The sequence below is a fragment of the Aethalodelphis obliquidens genome, unplaced genomic scaffold (genome assembly GCF_003676395.1).
Source record: "Aethalodelphis obliquidens isolate GAN/ISIS:26980383/991018 unplaced genomic scaffold, ASM367639v1 scaffold7, whole genome shotgun sequence".
In the NCBI taxonomy this organism is placed as follows: Eukaryota; Metazoa; Chordata; class Mammalia; order Artiodactyla; family Delphinidae; genus Aethalodelphis; species Aethalodelphis obliquidens.
In genome coordinates this window covers 20209216-20226558 of record NW_020837951.1, presented here as the reverse complement: position 1 = coordinate 20226558, position 17343 = coordinate 20209216, and the positions used below count along the sequence as shown (strand labels likewise).

The window sequence follows — 17343 nt, the reverse complement described above, 5'->3', positions numbered from 1 at the left end:
AACGTGTGCTTAATGGAGAAGCTCTGTGTTGGGCGTGAGGAGGGAAAAGACGGAGGGCCCGACCGCTGGGACGGCCTCAGGATTGCCCCCTCACCTGGGAGCGGGCCCTGCCCAGCTGGCACACCCCACTTGGCCCACGCTCCTTGAAAGGCACTTAGTAACCACTTTATATTAGGCAGGCCCCTTGGGGAGGATGCCCAACCTTCCCTACCCCCATCACAGCCACTGGAAGAGTCTTAGCAGCTCATTCCTTCTAGTCGCTTGCAGCGTGCTTCCTGAGAGAAGTTCCCGTAAATAGGATTTTCTCCAGCCCCGTATGGTTCCAGGAGTGCTTCAGCGAAAAAAAAAAACCTTAACCACCAGGCCCAGGTGGCTGTCCAACCGGCACAGGCCATCCACCTGCACTCAGCTCCATCAGGTCCTGGCTGCCTCCGAGGTGACCGTGAACCTCCTTGCCAAGGGCTGGGCCACAGCCCTTTTACTAGGCTTGCTGTCCTCCAGGGGAGAGAGAAGAGGGAAGGCCAAGCAGACCTTGGACACTGGCTTCTTGCTTTGGTCAAGCAGAACACTTCTGCCTGAAATCTGTTTTGAGCCCTCACTGAGGAGCGTGCCTTTTTTTTTTTAATGCCTTTTCGTTGTTCGTTGTTCTGAGACTGTTCCGCCTTCTGCTGCAGAATGGAAACCGATGCCTAAGCCGCTCCTTGTCTGCCCAGCTCCAGTGCCTCTCTGGGGAAAGAGGGCTTTGCAAGGCAGCTCCCCAAACTCCTGTGCTGCCACTTCTCAACGCTGTTCCTTTCAGCGGTGTTTGCTGACACTTGGAATGTGGGATTCTTCAACATCTCAAAAAATGCAAAAGTTCTTCCCCAATTTGCAAAACATGATAAATGTGATATGCCCTGAACATGAAATGCTTCTGGGGAAAGACAGAGGGAATTGGAGGAAGATGGATTCAAAGGACAGTAGAGAGGCAGGTGTGCCACTCCCTGCTGTGTGACCTTTGGCAACCGCTTCCCGCCATGGCGGTCCCATCTATGCATTGGTCAGGTGGCTCTTCGAAGCTCTTCAAGCTTTGTGATTCTCATGAAAGTTGAGGACCTAGAGTCGTCCAGTTATCCAAGATTTCTGTATAACTTGATTGCCTGTGAAGTGCGCTGCCCTTAGGGGCCAGGTCTACTCCCCTCCTGTCGGGGGAGAGGGGCAGACATAGGCTTTCTGTGCTGTGTCTGAGGTGCCTGTGACCTTGGGTTGCAGTGTTGGGGTCCCGGCTGGGGCAAGGACACAGCGAGGCAGGCAGCAGCCGACTGCATCCCGTCTCTGGGGCTCCACTGCCTTTCTCCGGCTCACTCCTGGCTGACCATGGCAGGTGGAAGGCTGCTGCAGGTGGGCCTGCGTGCTCCCTCTTTCTGTAGAAGTAAGTGGCTGGCTTCCTCTCCTCTCCCAGCTTCCTTTTTCTCACCACTCCGTTCTTCCTCATCAGCATTCTGCCCCGTTTCTTGCTTCATCGTCTATCCCTGGAGGGAAACTACCTGTCTTCTTTCACCTGGGACAACTTCTGCTAAACTCCCTGCCATGGGGAACGCTGCCATGCTGCTAATCTAGAATAACTCACAGGTGGTCCTACCTGTGACTGTTAAGGCTAAGCTAATAGGGAGAGATAAATGCATATTGTGTTGGTTATTCAATTAAATATAGAAATAAATGCCTGCTCTGGGCCAGACACTAGTTTAGGTCCTTTATGGGGGCGGGCGGAGGGCTCTTGGCTGTACATTCATTGTCAGTGAACCTCCACGAGCTCCCACCACATGCACAGCGCTGGCCTGGGCAATGGACCTTTCTCGGGGTGCACCCTGAGCTCAGTGCTGGGAATGCATGGGTGAATCTGTCATATTCTTTCCTTGGGAAATTGCGGTCCAGCAGTGGAGACCGATATGCCAACAGACGGTTCAAAAATAAACATAGCGAGTGATATGGGAGGCGTGAGCTCTTACCGCTCTGTGACCTCAGGTGAGGCACCGAGGCTCTCTGAGACTCAAGATTTTCATTAGTAAAGTAGATGGATGAACCGGGTTCTCATGAGGATTAAACTCATGTAATGCGCTTAGCAAAGTGGCACACAAGAAGAACTCTGTGAATTATTATTATTATTAAAGTTATGTCTATATAGGAAGATTTATCTAGTGACCTTGTTTATTGAAGCTGAATGCTGCCGCTTTGAGCACATGTGACGACTGCTCCATGTCACTTCCTGGTAGCCACCTGCTGTATTCCTGGGACCAGGCAGGGAAACTGAGGCCTCCTGGGTGTGCTCTGGCTGTAAGACTTCTCCCAGGTGTGATACCAAGGTGCGTGCCACCTCGTCATCTCCAGTAGGGCGGCTAGAGATGGGGCCCTGGAGATGCCAGGGTCTATCTGAGCACCGTAGAAAGCAGCAGGGGCAGGTCCTGGAGTCAGGCAGCCCTGGCCCGAGTCGACAGCGAGCTAATTCCAGTTCTGTCTGGTTCCACAGAAACTGCACCCTTATGGCTCTCTCCAGCAGGAGATGGGGCCGGCCAACTCAACCAATGCTACCCAGGATAGAAGCTTTACCTCATCAGGACAGACTCTGATTGGCTGAGCAAACCCAAGGGCAGGACTCTGCTTCTGGCAACTTAACTCTTTCTTGGGCATCCCTTACCACACAGTAACCTCACCTCAACTGGACCCAAAACGGAGGACCAAGATGGTGGGCCTAGGGTCATCTGAAGGGAGTGGCCCCACGGGTGTGTGGACTGGCGTCAGAAGGACCACAGTGGTGTGAGAGGCCCTGTGGGCAGATGCAGACTGGCTCAGAAAGTCCCAAATGGAGAAGACCCAGAAGCTTATTCCCTACAAGGAAGAAGGAGGTGAAATAGCATCTGGGCTACCGGTGGTTCCAGTGCCTGCCTCAGGGGCAGCCGGAGAAGTTGGGAGAGGTCAGCCCTGATGGAGAACAATGCCAGGATCCGCTGCCGCCAGAAGATATCTCCACCCATTCACTCATTTTTCATCTGAACTCATGCGTTCATTCCTTCATTCATCAGATATTTTTAGGGCGTCTACTTTATGCCAGGTTCTGGGCTAGGAGCTGGAGATACTATGGAGAACGAGAGGGACATGGTCTCTGCGCTTATCAAGGTTTCAGTCTCAGTAGGGGAGAGAGCATTACATAAACACCAACACACACACACGGGGTTACACACTGTGATCATCTATGGAGGAAAAGAAAGGATTCCTTTAAGAGAGAATATTATTAGAGATTGCTGTGTGTGGGTGTGGGGTGGGAGAGGGGAAGAGCATAACCTTTAAGCCAAGGAAGGAGTTAGCCAGTCAAGGACTTTGGAAAGGATTTTCCAGACAGATGGAGCAGCCTGCGAAGAGTACCTGAGCTAGCAAGGAGCAGGATGTGCTGGAGGAACGGAGCCCAGGCCGCTGGAGCTGGAGCTTAGTGAGGGGGAAGACCAAGCAGGTGGGGGCCAGATGGTACAGGGCTTTGGTGGTTAATGTATTGACTGCATTTGAGACACAGTGGGAAGCCATTGAAGGCTTTTGAGAAAGGGAGTCACAGACTCTCAGGGACATTTCTAGACGATGAGAGAACCCAAGGAGGGGCCCAAGTGGGTGTGAGGAGATCAGTTTTTTTTTTGAGGGGGGGGTCCCTTCAGTCCTCCAGGTGATGGGTGATGGTGGCCCATCCTGGATGATGTCTGGGGAGGCGAGTATGTGAATGCCCAGACCCTCGGGTAGGGGAGGCTCTGCGATGAGAAGAGAGAGTTTCCTGTCCCTCCACTGCTCTCACCCTCATCCTCCACTGTGTCTCACTCTTTCAGCGGATGCACGTAAGGATGGGGCCTTCCTCACAGAGCCCCCTCCTGGTGAGGCCTGGGTAGGGACCAGTGCTGAGTTCTGAGAATGTCCCTGGGAGTTGGGAGTTATGGGTGCTTCAGCTGGCCAAGGTGGTCAAGTTCACAGCCCCCCAGCCTCAGCAGGGGTGGCCTGTGCTGTCCCTCCATCCTGTGAACACAGCCCTCTGGAAACTGACTGGGTTTGCTTTCTGCAGAGCTCCTGAGGGTCGGGGACTGGGGCTAAGTGAGGCTCAGCACACTTAGAGGAGGCCGTCCTGCCATGAGGCTGACAAAGGCCTACGTGGGGGCAGCGATTAGAGCGCAGCCTGCTCACTGCTGCTGCATCTTCTGGTGCAGCCCAGCGTTGGGCAGCTTTCACACCCTTCTCTAACTGCGCAGACATAGCTCACACACAAAGGGTATGTGTAGGATCAGGGCCATTTGCATAGAAAGGGGGTCAGAGAGGCTGGACTTCAGTTTAGAGAAGTCCCCTTGGAGCTTGGACACTCCGTGTTGTGTCTTTTAAGAGCTTCTCCGTGTCTTTAGAGAGGGGTCTTGTGCCCTGGTGAGTTTGCTCAGCTGCTTTGGCTACTTGACCCCTAACAAGGGTGGCCCAGAAGAGAATTTGCCCCTTACCTCCCACGGATCACCCCTCCTCCCAGCCTAGGAAAGATCAGACACGTCGCATCAGTAATCTAACAGGGGATCAGCCCAGTGTCCTGCCCAGCAGGGGAATAGCCTGGGCCTGAAGTGGGACAAGTGATCTGCAGTGTCTATCAGCCGAGACTCCGCCTGCAGGGTTAATTCTGAGCGGCTGAGCAGCTGAGTCTGCACAGACACAAGCTGCACCATGACTTCATTTGATTCCCTTTTACAAAATGACATTAAGGGGAGTGTGAGGCGCAGGAGAATTGCCTGTCTGGGAAGACAGCGAGCTTTTCTCTCCCGGACCTGGGGACCTACCTCTGTCCACCAGACAGGTGCAGAGGACGGGGGAGCTCTGGCAGCAGGGAAACGGAGACTCGGAACACGGCACTTAGCCCTGGGGACGGCACTTTCCTCTGGCTTGTCCCAACAAGCTGCTGAGTGGAGCGGAAGCTCCCGTCAGGGTCCTAGACCTGGCTGGCTGCTGGGAAAGCAGACATCAGCTCCTGGAGGGCCCTGGACCCATCTTCCCAGTGACTGTTGTGAGCCACAGCGCCATTGCTGCTCTGCCTCTCAAATCGATGAGACAATTAATTTGGCTCCACGGGCTCGAGAAGATGAAATATGACCGGGTGGCCACTGCTCCTCAGAGGCCCAGTCCATCCCAGACGTCCAGGATGATGAACGCATCGAAATCGCATTTGAGAGTCATAATCACGGGAAACATGGCCGAGCCCCTCCCTCCACATAAATCACGCTAAGAAGCTCACACAATGGTCTCTTTCCTGATGGGCCAATTGTCTTGGTGTGTGTCTCGGGGCGAGCTGGGAGCATGGGAGCACAACCATTTATTGTTGAAAAGGCCATCTGTGCGATTTGAATACAAAGTGATTCTTTAAGTTCCCCACACATCCTTTGATCCCATTTTTTTGTTTTCTTATTGTCTCAGGCTCTGGGTCTGTTGAAACTCCCAGTCTCTCCTGGAAGCAGTCATGCTCTGGTCTCTGCCGCCTGGGTCCTTTGGCCCTTTGGGAGTTGGAACCTGTCGGAAATAATGATGACATTTATTTATGTATGCCTTTTTTTTTTTCTTCTTCTTTAGTTTAAATTCTTTTTTCATAAATTCTGCCACCAAAGCCTGAATTTCTCATACACGGCACCAAGAGCGTTCTGCAGATTGAAGGTGTGGGCAATTTCATGATGTGGGAGGGCTGCCCACAGCGAGAGCATGGGCTTCAGAGATGGCAACTGGGATCCCCAGGCATTATCTCCCTTAGGCCTCCCAGCAGCCTTGTTCTATGGATGGAAGGAACTAAGACTCAGAGAAGTTAAGTGATTTATCCAAGGTCACATAACTGGTAAGAGACCGAGCTAGTCCTCAAGCCAAGGCCTTGCAACCTAATCCATTGCTCTTTCCAAATGAAAGGTTTGCCTCTTAGGAGTGGAAGTAAGAGAAATCAATCATCTCCTCCAGGAAGAGCCAGGAGGAAGATATCCTGCATGCAGAAATCATGGCCCTTTAAGCTCTAGAGGGGATGCTTTAGGACTAATAAAAATGAGTTGCCTTATTCTCTACACAGTGGAGAATAAACTTTGAGTTCATATGGCCCAGAGGTGGCCCAGGCTGACAAGATGAATAGCTTCACACAAGATTTAAGAGGTCTGATGTGAAAGACAAGGTGGACGTCCTGAAGACAGGCTCTCAGCAGCACTGGGATGGTGGGGTTACCCCATCCCCCTTTTGAGTCTGGCATTCAAGAGGACCAGCAGCACAGTCTTGGGGTACCTGGCCGCAATGAACAGCGGCCGAAGGCAGAAAGGGATGGCTCAGGTTCAGGCCCAGATGCACTGAGCATGAGTACAGGAAGGAGGCCTTTGACCTCTGCCCTGTTGAGGGTGAGGAGAGAGCCTACTCCAGGTTTTGGGCCCAGATTTTGCCAGTTGACTGACTTGGAATCTCAACCCTAAGTAACTGGGTGTCAAATGGACTAGATTTCAGATATTCACCACCCGCCGCCACCCCCCCCAACCCACCCACCCCCGCCAAAAACCTGTTTTCCAGTCTCTCCAGCTCTCCGCCCTCCCCTCCTCGCTGCCCGTCTGGCTGCGGAGAGACTGCCTTCTTCCCACCTTCCTCTTGGCCTCAGTCATCTTGCTATCTTTTTTTGTTCTTAAGGAAGATAGCACAACCTTACCCTCTATCTTGTCTTGACCTCATCTTTCTTCAAGCCTTTCTCTGAATAGGGCCACTGTCCTCCAGACTGTTCCCAGATCCTTGGTTTAAGAGTAGAATAATAACAGTAGGTAATTTATAAGTGAGCACTTAGGCCATGAACCTGGAGCAATGCCAGGCTCTTCACCTACATTGTCTCTTTAATCCTCACTACAGCTTCATGAGGTTCTTTGTGGTCCTTACACATTTACTCTCATTATACCCAATTGATATAGGTAAGGACGCTGAGTCTTTGAGAAGAAACTTGCCCAAGGTCACACAGCCAGTGGGTGGCTTGCATTGGATCCTGGGTGCCCAGCTCCAGAGCACTGGCTTTGGATTGCTCTGCTCTCCTACTTTTCAGCAGTCACGGACCATCCAAGCTGGGAGGGGTGGGGAAGCTGAGCAGTCGCACTTCCCGCTCCAAGACCATCGTGGGAGGCCATGGTCCCAGCCTGCTTCTTAAGGCTCGCCCTCTGCCCTCCTGCTTTGTGCCCACAGCTCGGCCGTATTGGATTATTTTCCTTCTCTGAATTCCCCACGCGTGTTCGTGTTTAGGCTGTTTCTTCTGCCTGATGCCGCCTGCCCTCCTCTGCTGTTCCTGACACATACAGCCCTCAGCCTTCAAGCCTCCCCTGAGACACCTTTCTCAGACGTGCATCCGAAGTCACCGCTTCCCCCTCTGTATTCCACAGTACTTTGTTCATCTTTAGCACAGTGAGTTAGGCAGATATGTCTCACCTGCAAGACCATGAGCTCCTTGGGAGCCAGTGGAGGTCAAAGTTTATTTCTTGCTGATTCTATTACTGCCTGGTCCTTGGTAGGTGCTCAGGAGATGTTGTAGAATTGGATTGGGCCATACAGTTCAAGCCTCTTACGTTTTGGAATCTAGACGAGGAAACTGAGGCTCAAAAAGGGGAAGTGACCTGGCCAGGTTCATGGGACAAGGTAGTGGCAGAGCCAGGACTAGAACTCGGGTCTCCTGCCTTTCTTGGCTCAGAGCTTTTTCCATTGCACCTCGGCTTTGTAAGACCAGAGCCTGGATCCCCACTTGATCTTAAGCAATCTAATCTGGCCAGACTCACTTCAGGGTTATAGATGCCACCATATCCACACTGACTTCTGGGCATCCTCAGAGGGAAGGAGACCCTTCTGAGACCCAGAACTGCTCCTATGGTTCTCTTCCCTGGGTTTGTGGAGCTCCCTTCTCACTGAGCTCCTTGCCTTCAGAGAAAACCAGAGTAGGATTCTGAAGATCTTGGTTCAAATACTGATTTTGCTTGTAATTCACTGAGTGACTTTGGGCAAATTACTTCACTTCTCTGATCATTTGTTTCTTTACCAAGAAAAATGAGGGAGTTGAATTTAGGTGGTCTCCAGGAGTCATCTTCAAAGCCTCAGGACTCTAATAACAGGTTAAAAGAAAAAAGAAATCAGACATTTTGGTCCTCACATTGAAACAAGAGTGTATGTATATATGCAAATGTTGTACGTGGTTAATATTCATCATGTACTTGAGACAAATAAGTATACGTATGAACCTTATACAGGAAGGGGTCCTCATCACAGGCACTCAGATTGTAAGCACAGCCCTGCTTCCTCCCACCCAAATGTGCCTCCTTCGGGCTCCCCGCCCAGGGAAAGTGGCAAGGAGCTTTCAAACCTAGAATCTTCCCCTGGCCCTTCTTTTTTCCTGCTCACTGGACTCTTGTTTTAACTTCACATATACAGGTATACACATAGGTTCTTTAATCGGATTCCTGGTCTATGGCATAAAGCTAACTTTCAGTGGAAGTAGTGAGAATCTGTGTGCAGTGCCTTTAGTTTCCAGTGTGGTCAGAAGTCTCCTTCAGACTCTTCCCCAGAAGTTGCCACAGACTTTTTCATTGCCTTTAATGTATATCTTCTTTTGCTCAAACACTACTCAGGGTAAATTTTCTAAAACAGTGTCTTTTAAACGTTAGTCGTTTTCCATTTTGGTTAAATTCTACCACAATATAGGTTTCTGCTGTTTCTCCTCGTGGGAGAAAATTAAGTGTTCAGTAGGCTAGCCTAGGAAGCTGACCACCATTTATAACACAATTTTCAATGGGAAAATGCATTCTGAGACCCATCATCAACTCTCAGATGATTTGGGAATACAGCTCAACACACACCACAAAGCAGAGGATATAATATTTGTTTCACGAGTGACTAGAATTTTGATAGAACCACAGAATCTTTGAGTGTGGAACTGAAAAGCCTCCTCCCTCCCTCACCAGGATCAATCGATTAACAAGCTGATTTGTAGAAACCAAGACCAAGAGAGGGGCAAGAACTTGGCCAGGGGCACATAGTTGGTGCCAGAGCTGGAACTAGGACCCACCGCTCAGCGCTCCCCTTCAGCGGCCTTTGAAGAGTCTGCCAGGTTGGGGACGGGGCGGGGCACAGACTGTCCTAGAGACGCTTGTCATCTCACTCGGCTGTGTTGTCATTAGGAAAAGTAAGTCATCACTTTGGGCTGTCTAATGGAAATAGTGAGAAATAGCCCTGCTAATGGTGTGGGGAGAGGTTGTCTAGTCGGCTGGCTTGTCTATAAATTCCCCACGCGTTCTTGCTGGAGCAGAATGAATGGGGCTGCTGTGTTTTACCTGGAGCTCTGAGCAGGGCAGGGCTGGCGGAGGCGCTCCCAGTTCTAAAAATAGTAGTGGGATTGGAGCTGAGGGGAAGAGGAAGGGGCTCCTTCGGGAGCTGGGTGGGACGCCTCACCCCCTTCCTCTTCCTGCCGGGCCCTCTGTGAGGAAGTGCAGTGGATTCAGAGAATTTAGACCTGGGAGGGTCCTGGAGCCACCAGCCGTCACGGCCCCTCCTCACACAGAAGAGGAGACCCTGGAGGCCCGCAGTGGGGAAAGGCCAGCCGTCCCCAGCCCAGGGGGAAGGTCCCAGATGGCAGGCTGTTTTCCTCCTGCTTTTAGCAAGGCGGCAGCAGGCCGGGCAAGGTTTTCTCTCCCTGCCACTGGGAGCGCACAGGGCCTGGGAACTCCTGGGGCCGGATGTGGTTAGGCTTCCTGAATGTCGCCCAGCAGGCGAGGAGTCCCTGGCTAGTCTGCCCTGAGCCCTGACCTCAGCCAACTGGCCTGCCAGCGCCACGCCTTCCCCTTGCCGTTGTCCCCACCCTTGCTGATTTGTCCTTCTGTCGCCCCCTAGACTGTGTGCAGGGAGGGAGGACCAGGGCCCGTATAGAACCAGCCTGCAGGACAGAGGGCCTAGTGGCTTGGGACCTTTCTCTGCCCATCCCCGGGAACAAGCAGGGGCAGCTAAGGTAGAGGCAGGGGCCTGATTCAGAGGTAGGCAGGCCAGGGGTCAAATCCCAGCTCTGCTTCTCACTAGCTGTGGGATTACTGGCACGTTACCTAGCCTCTGTCAAATGAGACAAGGACATCTCTCTCACAGGGTTCTCCTCAGGAGTAAGGGGAATGGTCTGTGCAAAGTGCCTGGTATGTAGTAGGTACAGACAGCCCTCCGTATCTGCGGGTTCTGCTTCCACAGATTTAACCAACCGCAGATAGGAAAAAAACCCCAAAAACATTCCAGAAAGTTCCAAAAAGCAAAACTTGAATTTGCTGAGCTGGTGACTATTTACATAGTATTTCCGTCGTACAACTATTTACATGGCATTTACATTGTATTAGTATTATAGGTAATCTAGAGATGATTGAAAGTATATGGGAGGGATGTGTGTAGGTTCTATGCAAACACTATGCCAGTTCATATAAGTGACTTGAGCATCCCTGGATTTTGGTATCTGCTGGAGGTCCTGGAACCACCCACCTCCCACCACACAGGATACCAAGGGACGACTGTGCTTAGTGGCAGCTGTTATTGCTAGATCAAGCGTGAACATGTGCTTGACTCTGCAGCCCCCTTCCTTGGCCCTCCACCCATGAGGGCACGGCAGGTGTGGGGTTTTTTGTTTTTTGAATGCAGTTGACTTTTGTTGTATTGTTACAAAAGTAATTCATGTTTATTATGAAGAAAACATTTAGTACAGTTGAAACAGGAGAAGGAAACGTTCATCCTTCATCCCAACACCCAGAGATAACCACTGTTAACATTTTGGGGTGTATCCTGTCAGGCATTTGTTTATACACACATATACGTTTGTGTGTATAAATAAATTGCAAATTGGGGTTGCCCATGCACACAGTTTTCTGAGTTGCTTTTTTCCATTTAACAATGTAGTGTATCCACGTTTCCATGTCAATAAATGTGCTTCTACAACATCATTTTTAGTGCCTATAGAGTATTTCATTGTGTAGATGAAACAGGTTTTATTTTTAAAAATCTCCAGTAGGTCAACATTTAGGTTGTTGCCAATATTTCATTGTTACAAAAACCTGAGATAAAAATCTTTATAGCTATATCCCCAGCATCCAGTGTACATCTTTGACCCACCACAAATACTTGTTGATAAATGAACGTTTTGTTAGAATAAATTCCTGCTACTAGAATTTCCAGATGAAAGGGTATATATTTGTAAAAAAGGCTCTTGATACCTATTGCCAAATTACTCTCCAGAATGATTGTACCAATTTATAATCCCAGTTAAGATTGACCAATTCATCCTGCTTTGCCCCAGACTCTCCCTTTTTAACATGAAAAATCTTGCTTCCTGGGAAACCCCTCAGTCCCAAGCAAATTGATACAGTCTGGGTAAGAGACCATTTCCCCACACACTCGCCAACACTGTGCATTGTTACATTTTTTAGTAGGTTCATATCTTTGAGTACTAGAGATGTTGGATGTTTACATGCCTTTCAGTTATTTACGTTACCTCTTTTGTGAGTAGCTTGTTCAGATCTTTTGCCCATTTTTCTGTTGGGCTGTTTATAGTTTATTAATTCACAAGAGCTCTTTATAAAATAAGGATATTTGTATATTAACCTTTTATTTTTTTAAACTATAGATGTTTCTGATTTATAGGTAGTCATATCTGTAAATTGCTTTGGTGGCAGCTTTATTGAAGTATTATTCACAAATCATACAATTTATCCGTTTAAAGTGTACAACTCAATGGTTTTTAGTATATTTACAGACTTGTGCAACCATCACCACGGTCAATTTTAGAACATTTTCATTATTTCCAAAAGAAACCATACCCTTTAGCTATCACCCACCCATTCCCCCATCTCCTCCAGACCTACACAACCACTAATCCACTTTCTGTCTCTATAGATTTGTTCTAGACATTTCCTATAAATGGAATCATGTAATATTAAGTCTTTTGTGACTGGCTTCCTTCATTTAGCATGAGGTTTTCAAGGTTTATCCATGTTGCAGCATGTATCAGGACCTTATTCCTCTTATGGTGGAATAATATTCCATTGTATGGCTGTACCACATTTTATTTATTCAGTCATCTGTGGATGAATCTTTGGGTTGTTTCCACCTTTGGATTATTATGAATAATGCTGCCATAAATGTTTGTGTACAAGTTTTTGTGTGGACATATGTTTTCATTTCTTTTGAGTATATACATAGGAGTAGAATTCCTGGATCAAATGGTAACTCTTTTTAACTTGCTGAGGAGCTGCTAGAATCTTTTCCAAAGTAGCTTCATGATTTTACCTTCCCACCATCAGCGTTCAAGTATTCCGATTTCTCCACATTCTCTCTAACACTTGTTATTTTCCTGTTTTTTTAAAATCATAGCCATCCTAGTGGTTGTGAAATAGCATCTCATGGTGGTTTTGAATTGTGTTTTTCTGATGACTAATATCATATTTATAAATTTAAAAAAATACTATTTTGCCTTTAGTGTTGTGGTATCCACCCCAGGGTTATACAACATTCACTTCCCCCCACACCTTGAACTTTATGGTTTTATTTTTCAACTTTTAACATTTAGTCTCTCTGGAATTTACTTTGGTATATGGTGTGAGCAAAAATGCTTTTCATTCTTTCCAAACAGTTATTTGCTCCAGTGCTTTCACATTATGTTAGGATAAGTATCCTCTCATTACTCTTTTTAAAAAAGAATCCTTTTCTCACATATTTGTTCTTTTATTTTTTTTAACATCTTTATTGGAGTATAATTGCTTTACGTTGGTGTGTTAGTTTCTGCTTTATAACAAAGTGAATCAGTTATACGTCTACGTATGTCCCCATATCTCTTCCTTCTTGCATCTCCCTCCCTCCCACCGTCCCTATCCCACCCTTCTAGGTGGTCACAAAGCACCGAGCTGACCTCCCTGTGCTATGCGGCTGCTTCCCACTAGCTATCTATTTTACGTTTGGTAGTGTATATATGTCCATGCCTCTCTCTCGCTTTGTCACAGCTTACACTTCCCCCTCCCCATATCCTCAAGTCCATTCTCTAGTAGGTCTGTGTCTTTATTCCTGTCTTACCCTTAGGTTCTTCATGACATTTTTTTTAAAATTCCATATATATGTGTTAGCATACGGTATTTGTCTTTCTCTTTCTGACTTACTTCACTCTGTATGACAGACTCTAGGTCTATCTACCTCATTACAAATAACTCAATTTCGTTTCCTTTTATGGCTGAGTAATATTCCATTGTATACATGTGCCACATCTTTATCCATTCATCCGATGATGGACACTTAGGTTGTTTCCATCTCCAGGCTATTGTAAATAGAGCTGCAGTGAACATTTTGGTACATGACTCTTTTTGAATTATGGTTTTCTCAGGGTACATGCCCAGTAGTGGGATTGCTGGGTCATATGGTAGTTCTATTTGTAGTTTTTTAAGGAACCTCCATACTGTTCTCCGTAGTGGCTGTATCAATTTACATTCCCACCAGCATTGCAAGAGGGTTCCCTTTTCTCCACACCCTCTCCAGCATTTATTGTTTGTAGATTTTTTGATGATGGCCATTCTGACTGGTGTGAGGTGATACCTCATTGTAGTTTTGATTTGCATTTCTCTAATGATTAATGAATATTTGTTCTTTTAAATGCAATTCAATATAATTTTATTAAGTCCCCACCTCCTCCCTGCCTCTCCCCACCAGATCTCATTGAGATTTGCATTGTAATTACATTTAAAAATATACATCAAAAAGGGGAGTTTTGAAGTGTATACAACACTGTCTTCCCATCCAGCAATAGAATTATGTCTCTTCATTTATGCAAATCTTCTTTTAAGATTTCCGAAGTAAAGTTTTGAAAAAAAAATTTCCATACTGGTCTTGCACATTTGTTGTTAAACTTATTTGAGGAAATTGAAAATTTTTATTTATATTACAAATGGGAATATTTATTTATTTGCATTACATATATTCCTTGATATACTTGTACAAAACTTGTACAAATATATCCTAAACATTGCTGAGCTGAATAAAATAAAGAAAATCTCCCATTCTCCAAGCCCTTTGCCCATTGATAGCCACTGCTGTAAGTTTGGTGTGTTCCTCCAAGTATTTTTTCCATACACATAAACTTAGTATATCATATAAACCTTTCACATCAGTCTTAAGGTTCTCCCTCTTTCTTTTTATTAAAAAAATTTTTTAATTAATTTTTATTGGAGTATAGTTGATTTACAATGTTGTGTTAGTTTCTGCTGTACAGCAAAGTGAGTCAGTTATACATATACATCTATCTCCTCTTTTTTAGATTTCCTTACCATTTAGGTCACCACAGAGCACTGAGTAGAGTTTCCTGAGCTATGCAGTAGGTTCTCATTAGTTATCTATTTTATACATAGTAGTGTATATATGTCAATCCCAGTCTCCCAGCTCATCCCACCCCCAACCCCCTTGGTATCCATAAGTTCTCTACATCTGTGTCTCTATTTCTGCTTTGCAAATAAGTTTATCTGTACCATTTTTCTAGGTTCCACATATAAGCAATAGTATATATGACATTTGTCTTCCTCTTTCTGACTTACTTCACCCTGTATGACAGTCTCTAGATCTATCCATATCTCTGCAAATGGCACTATTTCGTTCCTTTTTATGGCTGAGTAATATTCCATTGTATATATGTAGCACATCTTCTTTATCCATTCCTCTGTTGATGGACATTTAGGTTGCTTCCATGTCCTGGCTATTGTAAATAGTGCTGCAATGAACATTGAAGTGTATGTATCTTTTTTTTTTTTTTTTTTTTTTTTGGCGGTACATGGGCCTCTCACTGTTGTGGCCTCTCCTGTTGTGGAGCACAGGCCCTGGACGCGCAGGCCCAGCGGCCATGGTTCACGGGACCAGCCGCTCCGCAGCACGTGGGATCCTCCCAGACCGGGGCACGAACCTGTGTCCCCTGCATTGGCAGGCGGACTCTCAACCACTGCGCCACCAGGGAAGCCCGTATGTATCTTTTTGAATTATGTTTTTCTCTGGGTATATGACCAGGAGTGGGATTGCTGGGTCATATGGTAGTTGTATTTTTCGTGTTTTGAGGAACGTCTATACTGTTCTCCATAGTGGCTGTATATAATTATTTGATTATTAGTGAGGTTGGGCTTCTTCTTACATTTATTAGCCATTTATATTTCTTCTTCGGCTCATCAGTTCATATCATTTGCCCAGTTTTCTACTGGGGCATTTGTTTTATTTGTAATATTAGAATATTAACCATTTGCTTATTATGTAGGTTACAAATATTTTTTCCAGTTTATCATTTATCTTTTAACTTTATTTATAGTATCTTTTATCATTCAGAAGTTAACATTTTTTAATAATCAAATATTTTTGTAGTCAAGTCTGTTTTTTGAGGGTAGGGGGCTATACTTTCTGAGGCCTTTTCCTCTCCAAAATTATAACGAATATTCTTCTGTATACTTTTCCAGTACTTTTAACCTTTTATGTTTTACATTCATATTTATTTTTTTGCGGTATGCGGGCCTCTCACTGTTGTGGCCTCTCCCGTTGTGGAGCACAGGCTCCAGAAGCGCAGGCTCAGCAGCCTTGGCTCACGGGCCTAGCCGTTCCGCGGCATGTGGGATCTTCCCGGACTGGGGCACGAACCCATATCCCCTGCATCGGCAGGCGGACTCTCAACCACTGCGCCACCAGGGAAGCCCTACATTCATATTTTTAATTCATCTGCACTTAATCTAGTGCCTGGTGTCAGATGGAACTCTCACTAATTTTTTCCCCAAGTGGTTGACCAATTTTTCCAAACCTATTTTTTTTTAAATGAAAACTTCTTCCTTCCTTCCTTCCTTCCTTCCTTCCTTCCTTCCTTCCTTCCTTCCTTCCTTCCTTCCTTCCTTCCTTCCTCTCTTTCTTTCTTCGTTGGGTCTTCGTTTCTGTGCGAGGGCTTTCTCTAGTTGCAGCGAGTGGGGGCCACTCTTCATCGCAGTGCGTGGGCCTCTCACTGTCGCGGCCTCTCGTTGCGGAGCACAAGCTCCAGATGCACAGGCTCAGTAGTTGTGGCTCATGGGCCTAGTTACTCTGCGGCATGTGGGATCTTCCCAGACCAGGGCTCGAACCCGTGTCGCCTGCATTGGCAGGCGGATTCTTAACCACTGCACCACCAGGGAAGCCCCAAACCTATTTTTTTGAGTTATCCTTCCTTTACTCATTTATCATAGACCAAATTTCCACACATTGGTGGGTTGATTTTTGAATTCGCTTGTTTCCCTCATTTATTCATCTATTTCTACATCATATTGAGACTTAATCACTGTAGCTTCATAATGTGTTTTAGTAGTAGTAAATATCCCAAGGCTAACTTCTCATTATTCTTCTGTAAAATTTCCTCTGAGGTTACACACCCTAATCCTAGTCTGCTGGTGATTTTACCCATATCTCTTTAACCAACGTATTTCAATATCAAGAATGACACCCCCAAAATCTACAAACAATAAATGCTGGAGAGGATGTGGAGAAAAGGGAACCCTCTTATACTGCTGGTGGGAATGTAAACTGATACAGCCACTACGGAGAATAGTATGGAGGTTCCTTAAAAAACTAAAAATAGAACTGCCATATGACCCAGCAATCCCACTACTGAGCATATACCCAGAGAAAGCCATAATTCAAAAAGAGTCATGGGGCTTCCCTGGTGGCGCAGTGGTTGAGAGTCCGCCTGCCGATGCAAGGGACACGGGTTCGTGCCCCAATCCGGGAAGATCCCACGTGCCGTGGAGCGGCTGGGCCTGTGAGCCATGGCCGCTGAGCCTGCGCGTCCGGAGCCTGTGCTCCGCAACGGGAGAGGCCACAACAGTGAGAGGCCTGCGTACCGCAAAAAAAAAAAAAAAGTCATGTACCAAATGGTCATTGCAGCTCTATTTACAATAGCCAGGACATGGAAGCAACCTAAGTGTCCATCAACAGATGAATGGATAAAGAAGATGTGGCACATATATACCATGGAATATTACTCAGCCATAAAAAGAAACGAAACCGAGTTATTTGTAGTGAGGTGGATGGACCTAGAGTCTGTCATACAGAGTGAAGTAAGTCAGAAAGAGTAAAACAAATACCGTATGCTAACACATATATATGGAATCTAAATAAAATAAAATAAAATAAAATGGTTCTGAAGAACCTAGGGGGCAAGACCGGAATAAAGACACAGACTTAGAGAATGGACTTGAGGACACGGGGAGGGGGAAGGGTAAGCTGGGACAAGTGAGAGAGTGGTATGGACATATATACACTACCAGATGTAAAATA

The 17343-nt window shown here is 46.7% G+C and overlaps 1 protein-coding gene across 4 annotated transcripts in view; it reads left to right on the top strand.

Moving 5' to 3' along the window:
* The window catches only part of RGS3 (regulator of G protein signaling 3), a 162238-nt gene that overhangs the window by 100563 nt on the left and 44332 nt on the right, over window positions 1–17343 (top strand). For 2 of the 4 annotated variants that reach the window (XM_027105133.1, XM_027105136.1), the window contains one exon: window positions 2507–5409. The exons of the other annotated variants lie outside the window; for them this stretch is intronic. In XM_027105133.1, coding sequence (XP_026960934.1) covers window positions 2507–2614 — 108 coding nt within the window. In that variant the 3' untranslated portion in view covers window positions 2615–5409. Of the gene's footprint in view, window positions 1–2506; window positions 5410–17343 lie in introns of those variants that run through there. 4 annotated transcript variants of the gene reach the window in all.